This window comes from Gymnoscopelus braueri, assembly GCF_963280865.1.
Source record: "Gymnoscopelus braueri genome assembly, chromosome: 15".
In the NCBI taxonomy this organism is placed as follows: Eukaryota; Metazoa; Chordata; class Actinopteri; order Myctophiformes; family Myctophidae; genus Gymnoscopelus; species Gymnoscopelus braueri.
In genome coordinates, this window is record NC_137620.1 from 18,355,985 (window position 1) to 18,364,747 (window position 8,763).

The 8,763-nt window shown below is 40.0% G+C and overlaps 1 protein-coding gene across 1 annotated transcript; it reads left to right on the forward strand.

Moving 5' to 3' along the window:
* Positions 1–5: 5 nt before the first annotated feature.
* On the forward strand, positions 6–6,263 carry LOC308102435 (uncharacterized protein). The gene is made up of 9 exons (XM_080452148.1): positions 6–178; positions 943–1,042; positions 1,332–1,435; positions 2,110–2,193; positions 2,832–2,893; positions 2,972–3,064; positions 3,224–3,278; positions 3,379–3,567; positions 3,672–6,263. The coding sequence occupies exons 1-9, from the start codon at positions 53–55 to the stop codon at positions 4,500–4,502; spliced, it is 1,644 nt and encodes a 547-aa protein (XP_080308274.1). The 5' UTR covers positions 6–52; the 3' UTR covers positions 4,503–6,263.
* Positions 6,264–8,763: the final 2,500 nt, after the last annotated feature.

The window sequence follows — 8,763 nt, forward strand, 5'->3', positions numbered from 1 at the left end:
ACACATTTAGTGTTAGCCTTTCAGAAATTAAGTTTGTACATCAGACATCGAGATGGGGAAAACGCAAAGTGTCTATGAGAGGCAAGGCTACACCGTCCAGTCTAACACGGAGACAGGAGTTGTTGCTACTTCGAAGGAAGGTGACCACTTTGTCATCAAAGAGGTCAAAATGTCACAGGTTAGTTCCTCCAAAGCTATATTCTTCTACCCTACAAAATGTAAATCATAGTTCAGTGGTTCTCAACCTGTGGGTCCTCCACAAAACACCAACATTTTATTAGCAAACTGCACAGATTATGTTGGTGTTGGTGATAGTAGACATTTCACTGTCCTCACTTAATCACAGTGACTGTCTCTGTGTTCTAGTGTTAGCCTGCTAAGTGCTAATGCTAAACAACACCAGGGTAAACCATAGAGTTAAGGGGTAAACTCACTCATCATAACAACTCACTCATACAGTATCTTCTTTTATACTATTTTGTCCTCATAGCAGCTCTTACCTGTGAAACACAGTTGTATTTTAGTAGATAGTACTTAGTTTTTTGTTGTTGTAATGCTTTACTTTTATAGTATTTTGATCCAAATAATCCCTTAGGGACCAAATATATACTCAAATTTCCACATAATACACTTGTGAATTTGTCCCCCACGTCTTTCATTGAACTGTTAAGATGTCTTAGAAAAGGATAGATGAAATATAATAAGATAGAATAAAAATGCTTGAGTATTGTAGTGACTATAGTTGAATAGTATCAGATGTTCAGAACTTTTGAACTTTTGAAAAATCATTTTTATTCAGCACCTTCAATTATTATGGATGGATGGATGGGTTATATTATTTAAAAAATCATCCAAAGTAGAAACAAAATGTATATTTGTGACGTTATGGCCTATTGTCCAAAGCATGAAATAATGGAATGTTCATCACATTTTAATCAACAGGTTCCTGATGACACTTATCAGAAGATCAAGTCCGAGACTGATAAGCTTAAAGATGCAAACCATCTGCATATTGTGAGCTACGGAAAATCCTTTGAAGAGGGTAAGCTTACATTAACATTTTATTCAGTTAAAGCATCAACCAGTACCCGTACAATCTACAGCAGTACAGGAGAAACAAATTCTATGTTACCCATGGGAATTCTGAGAGGCAGATACAGTTTTTACACATATTTTGGAAAACTTTTTTCATGTTGTCATTTACAACATGAAACTAAGTAAAGTAAATATAAATACTGCAACTGCATTTACTGGCACTAAGCATTATAATTGTGCATATATGTTAAAAATGTAATGTTTGCCTTTCAAAATGTAAAATTAAATTTTAATAGATGGAAACTGTCTCTACATTGTGATGGACCATTGCCTGGGTGGAAATCTTGCTCAAAAGATTCAGGAACAGAAAATGTCTGGAGGTTCATTTGAAGAAAACCAGGTAAACTACAGTAGCTGTGCCATGTATCATAGTAGATAAAAGATAAATATGTGTATATACAGTAGTTGCTGTCAGGCAGAAACCTCCTAACTCCATATTTCTTTTATTTTTTCATTTTTTTGGTAAATTAACATTCTAGTACTTGATCATACTAACTACAGCATCACACAAAAGCATCAACAGTAGCAGATCCACAAGCTCAAAATGCAGTGCGAACGACACGTTTTGAGCCTGTCAATCTGCTATTTCTGAATTTGAATCCTGAAAAGTAGCTGTCTTTGACATAATGAGGTTTCCACCCGACAGAGACGATATGCAGGATCGGTGAGTGAATTTCCATGTGTTGCTTAGGGTTAGTGATTAGTGTTAGTGTTACATACAGTAGGGTTAAGCCTGACATGTGGAAAATAATACATACATAAATCAACTATTACTTTGTGTGACATACTGTAGGCCTCTGTACTGCAGCATAAGCTTGGACATGAAATGTTTGTTGAAATGTTTCCAATCCAAGAAAACTGTCTATTATAGGGGATGCAACCAAACCCTTACTTCCAAAGTTAAAACAAAATCGTTGTGTGGCAAATGGGATGATCTCATATTGTATCGACATTTTGGAAACTCTTTGCAGCCACGTTGCACAGATATTCATGCACTTGTTACTTTTTAAACAGATACTACAGTGGATTGTCCAAACTTGCATGGCTCTGAAAGGCATTCATGAGAGAGATCTCCTCCACAAAGACATCTCACCCCAGGTACCACACACGCACACACCTGCACGTACACCTGCACGCACAGTACCCACAGAGAGAATAACCAACCCAAAGGTCATGAAATACTGCAGGCCAGTTGCCCTGACCATCAAAATAGAAAGAATGCAAGCAAAACTCAATTACAAATAATAATAGATTTACCCGGTGCACGGCTTCAAAGAGTTAATTAAAAACATAAAAATGCCAGTACGTAGCGGAAGTGTCCTTCAACTTGAAGGCTTCAAGTACTTTATATTTAGGCAGGCACGGGCAACCTGTTTCGACGGTGAGGAAAGCGAAACACATAAAAACGAAACTTATAAAACGGGAACTTTTGGACAACACCCAAAACCTTCTTGAGCCGTTTCAGTTTGCATATCCGGGAGGGTGGGGTGTACAGGATGCTACTGCCACCTTTATTGTATCTTTTATTCAAACACCTCGAGGGAATTAAACTTGTGCCAAGTTGTTTGTTGATTTTTTATCAGCTTTCAATACAATTTAACCCCACCTGTTGGTGGATAAACTAATTACTTTGGTGTATGGTTTTGCTGGTTGGATCCTTGACGGGTGATATGCTACATACAAGTGACATGATATGATTGATTTCACAGTCTTCTCTTTTGTCATGTCTTACTTAGAGCATACTCCTCACAGAATTTGGAACCATATGTTTGGGAGGATTTGGAGAACTCAGTGAGAGGTATTGTACATATTGAATTAGAAACATAATTTCGCGAAACCATTCAGTAAATTATCAAAGTATCAATTCATTCAACAGATTGGATGCTGCCAACACCGCTCCCTCGCAGAATGCTGCCTTAAGTTGCACAAGTCCTGAAACTTTGACAGATGGCACATGTAATGCCAAAAGGTACCAAGGACTATAGATCTGTGTATCTACATTTTTAACAGTGTATGGCTAACCAAAGATGTTTGGTTAGCCATACACTGTGAAAATTACTAAAGTGAAAATTACTTGAAAGGGGCAATATTAAATAATACTGACTTTATATATTGTGTTGCCTTCCAGTGATATCTGGTCTTTAGGCTGTGTACTGTACGAGCTTTGCACACTGGATTTGGCAGTAAGTGGACCATGAATGTTTTCAATTTAATCATTAATTAATTCTTTTTTTTAAAGATATAATATATATATAAATGTATGCTTTTACTATTTCCAAACAGTTTTCTGCAAACACAACAAAACTACTGATGCCCAAAATACTGGGAGGGGAATATCCAACGCTCCCACTGCATTTCTCCCAAGACCTCCACCAACTACTGAAAGACATCTTCCAGAGAGACCCTGGGTCAAGACCTGCAGCCAGTGAAATACTGGGAAGGCCTTTCATCCTGTGTTTCCTCATGAGAAAGGTTTTTCCACCTGTCACCCTTCCATTTTGTCTGTCTTGCTGTCTGCGTCAAAGCTCCTCATTCCTCTCACCAATACAGCAACCCTTTCTCTCTCCCTCTCTCAGAGTAAAGCAACTGTAGAAGAACTTCAGGCCAACTTGGACAAGCTGAAGACCTTGGCTGATGGTCTGGAAAAAGTGCACCAAGGCACCACCATCGGCAGCCTGACAGGCGGGGTCATCGGAGCAGCAGGAGGTATCACATCCATCGTGGGTCTCATCCTGGCCCCCTTTACCCTGGGCGCCTCTCTCATCGTCACTGGAGTCGGTGTCGGTGTGGCTGTAGCTGGCGGTGCCACCGCCGGCGTATCAAACATCACCAACATGGTGAATGAGTCCAGTGATCGCAAGGCCATCAAAAGCGTCATCAAAGAATTCGGCGAGAAGATGAAGTCGGTGGTGACGTCTCTTCATCAAATCAGTCAGGGCTTAGAGCTCAGGCAGAACGAAGAGCTGCCTGACTCAGAGAGTGGCGTTGAGAGTTCAGAGAGGCTGGCGAGGATCGGCACCAGGGCCGGGAGAGGCCTGGGTGGAATTGCGGAGCTGGTGCGACTGGTCCAAGTGGGGAGACTGGGCAGAGTAGCTGCCCAGACAGCCAGGGTAGTCCGTGTGGCGGAAGTGGCAACGGGGGTGCTGTCCGCTTTGTTCATTGCCGTCGACGTCTTCTTTATCGCCATGGATGCCAAAGAAATACATCACATTCGGCAGGCGCAGGCACAGGAGGCTGGACGAGTAACAGATAGGGCTGACTCTAATGCTGAGTTACTGCCCAATGCCGATCTAGAAAAAGCAAACATCAGATCAGAAACCATGAGATTTGTCTTGTCAATCAGGCAGGAAGTTGAAAAGCTGCAAGAATTTGTGAATGAACTGAAAGAGCTCACAACTGAATTTTAGGTATAAAATCCCTTAATTGAAACCCACCAAATGTTGACACTTGATTGATTGATAATCTTCATGAATCTACCATACACAAATACAACATTACAATGCCAGTGGCATTACATTTCACACACTAATATGTGTTATCTCTCAAGTATTGGGCACATAACAGGTCACACTTCCCTGTCATGGAGGTGATGTTAATTTGTTGTTACTCAAAAGAGAGGCATTTTGGATTTACACTCAATCATGATATCAATCTGTCAGTGACATTGCAACACAAGTTTGTATTGTTTTTATATTATTCAGCTTGTGGGTCATACAAATCTTTTCTACATTTTGTATTGTGGTATTATTCATTGCTTTCTTCATTATTACCGCCTCATTTAGACTAGCAAGGGTGCCTCTTATATTTTCTTTATTGTCTCCGCCAGGCCGAAAGGCATGGCGAGAGAGTATGTTTTCGCCCCTGTCCGTCCGTCCGTCCGTGTGTCCGTGTGTGTGTCCGTCCGTCCGTGTGTCCTGTCTGTGTGTTACCACCAAATCTCAGGCACCGTTGGCCCGGTCGCTGCGAAACTGTGCACACACACTCCCTGGATGCCAATTCAGAACCTCTGCCTCAAATTTTTCACATAGGCCTGTCATAGCGCCACCAGGAGGCCGATTTGTGCAAAACCCAATTTTCCCCATTACTCCTACAGTTTTTAACCAAACCTCATGCAAATCAGTACACAGTATCTCTATAGTCATGTGATCAACCCTGATCTGTCCGATTTCCCATATTCCATCCTCATTGGCTAAGGTTACCATCCAAAGTTTGCAGGATTGGTCCGTTTTGAACAAACTGCCTCAAATCATGAACGCAGCTTGCCATTTCCATAAAATTGCACACGCACATTCCCACTAGGCCGAGGAAGAAATGGCACTTAAAACTTTTCACATCAGCCTCATGGTGGCGCTATAACAGGCCGATTTGCATTTTTAACTATAACTGCACCGATCTGCGTGAAACTTTGCACGCCTACTCCCTAGAGGCCAAGGAAAAACATCTGCACTGCATTTTTCACATCTGCTTTTTACAGCGCCACCAGGAGGCCGACTTATGTCAAATACATTTTTGGATATTAATCCTTCAGATTTTATCCAAACATCACGCACATCGGTACACTGTATCTCTATAGTCATGTGATCAAGACGCATCTGTCAGATATTTCATATTCCATCCTGATTGGCTAAGGTTGACTTCCAAAGTTTGCAGGATTGGTCCGTTTTGAACAAAATGTCTGAAATCATGAACGTGGCGTGCGATTTCCGTGAAAATTTGCACTCACATTCCCAGTAGGCCGAGGAAGAAATGCCACCCTTTTCACATTGGCCTATTATAGCGCCACCAGGAGGCCACAATAACTTACCTGACCTGGCGGAGACCTGTGCTCCGAGGAGCACTTTTTCTAGTATTTTCTTTCTTTCTTCTTGTTATTGCCTGCGTGCTTTGCATCTTAATGTTTTCAACACGCTGTCACTAGGTATTTTATGATTCTTTTGTATAGTACACGGTGGTGTAATTTTACATTGTGGTGTAATTTCCCCAAAGTTTTAATCACTGTGTTCTCATCATCAATGTTTTGGGAGAAGGTCAAGTGATGTCATATGACTTCAGTGGGTATTTGAAGGTGTGTGCCCTGCTATGTGTGTATGATCTCTTTGTCTGAGAAGAGCGTTGTGAAACGTCACCTTGGTGGTAACTCTTTAATTAAAGACATTTTGGAAGCTTGATCCAGTGTGTGGTTTCTATTTTTCTCTATTTTCTTCTGGCCAGAACCTGGGATTTAATTTGTTTGGATGTGCGTGCTTTCTGAATGTTTTGTTGAACTCAAATCATGGCTCATGGATTGAACTGAACTCATCATTATTTAACCGAAACATTATGCAGCCTTCACACAAAAGTTACTACTGTGATGAATCGATGTGAGCACTATGGTTGTTATTGTGTTTTCTGTATTGTTCCAGTCTGTGTTTAATCCATGAAATTGGATTATGCAGCTTGATCATAGTGTTAAAGTAAACGGGGAAGACTCCCAAATAAACCAACTTGGTTGTCTTGGTATTTTTCTTTGGGGTTGGCAAACAAGAAATGGTGAATTTTCCCAGTTGGTCACCACACTGCCATCTATTGATCTCTTGTAGCCACGACTACTTGCAGTTAATAATCACACCACTATGATGGGCAGCATAGTTTACTTTAGAGTTTAGCCATTTGGGGGAAAAAAGTTATGCATGGTTATTTGGCTGTACTACATGGTCGTAAGGCATGTCATACTATTTCTTTATAACAATGCTGAAGCTCTTCTTCAGAGTTAATCTGAATTAATTGTTCTCCCAATAATTCCAACAGTAAAGTTTATTTCAAACAGTGATGTAAGTGATATTTTCTTTGTTAAAATAAGTGTTAAATAGCTCTATAATATTACCATAGTAATCATTGCAATAGAGTATTTGTTCAGCAGTGCAGTCATACTTTTGTAGTTCTGATTAGGGCAGCTTAACTGCTGAAACTTTGTGTGACAGCTGGGGACTGGGGTTCCCCAGGCAGGCTCTCTCACCATTCAGTGATGCCGCCCCAAAATAAAGTATTGTATTGGAGCTACAAGTGTGCAGCTATTTCTTTGTATATTTTTAGATCAGTTCAAGGTCCAAGTGGGGAGACTGTGCAAAGTCACCTATGATGAACCTCAGTTGCTATGTGTCTCTTTATTTTCATTCAACATGGCTACAGTGTATAGGTTATTAGATACTGGTTGCAATGCATTCAATTTGATATAATATTCCAGTATTCAAAAAAGCTTAAAGTCATTGTGATAAATATCTAAAGTAGTCAGTAACATCCCAGTGTGTTCCTAAGAAAAACCTAAGGCAGTTTGTTTTTAGTTGAGTCATGAAAGCGAGCCAGAGGTCAGTTAATAAATATACTTTACAACCTTACTGTGACACACAAACGACATTAGAGGGAGCCAGAGGTCAATACATAATTCACAACAACCTTACAAAAATAGGCCCTTTTGTAGTAGGGGGTGGCATTGTGATGTCAGTAACATTAAAATCGGAACAGGCATGAATTCATAATACTGAGATGACATGTTTCAATGAAATTGGCAATTAACAAAAACAAACAAACAAAAACAATTACGAGAAATTGTTGTGTCTATCTTCTATAAAACCACCTTTGCGGTTTAAACAAAAAGAAAAGTGCCTCTTTAGGTTTGGTCACTATGAAGATGTGCCTTTGTTGCTCCAAATCTGAATCATAAAATTGACAGGAAATTGACATTTTTATTTTAAAAAAGCGCTGTTGGGTTTTATAACCTATACAGAATTGACAAAATCTGTGACTTTGAGACCTGTTTGTAATTTCCTCACCAGAGAGCTGGATGGATGTGAGAGGTGAGAAAGCATGCTGTTATTTTTAATTTCCTTAAATAAATAAATGAAATTTGCAATATTATGATGTGATGATAGTCCTTTCAATATTCCATTTATCGATTTTCAAACTTAAATTTCCTCCTGTGGCGAGTGACCTTTTAGAATCTAACCACCCTGCATGAACGTAGCGTATTACTATACTTTTGAGGACACCAACATTTTTGGATGCCGATTTTTGCCATTTTTAACCCAAAGCCTATAATAGCCAATCTAGATCGGCAATCTTCGCTGCACAAGACCTGTATGCAGTAATCAGTAACCCACCTAAGCCTATAACCTCTACTGTACATTCCTAATCCTAACCCAGCCCTTGGGTTTTGTGAGCCCCTGCAGTTTAGCATCGTCCTGTCTGACTGCTTGGACCATGAGGACAACCACCTCATTCACCTGGTGCTGTGTCAGTCACCACTCACCAAGGCCTGGTGACGTAGTGGTACTTTTCAACCACTTTTTTCTTTGTTCGGCTGTCATGTAAAAAACTCACTTAGGTAAAAAAAGAAAATGCTGTGAGTGAGCTTTCATTGGCGGGTAGCTGATGTATATTCTCAATTGGTTGTATTGTATTGAGTTTCTACTATATACCCATTTTAGATCTACACTAAATATCTTTGCGGAAAATTGCTCATCTACAAGCTACAAGATAAAGAAAAAAAAAGTTTCCAAATTTGTCCACATGAGCTAAACTCTTTCTTTCTTTCTAAAAGTATCAAAAGAGTGAAAATAGCAGTTCTAGAAGCTCAACCCTGGCATGTAGGTTGGCATGTGGGTGGGTGGTTTAAACACAAGGAGGAGATGA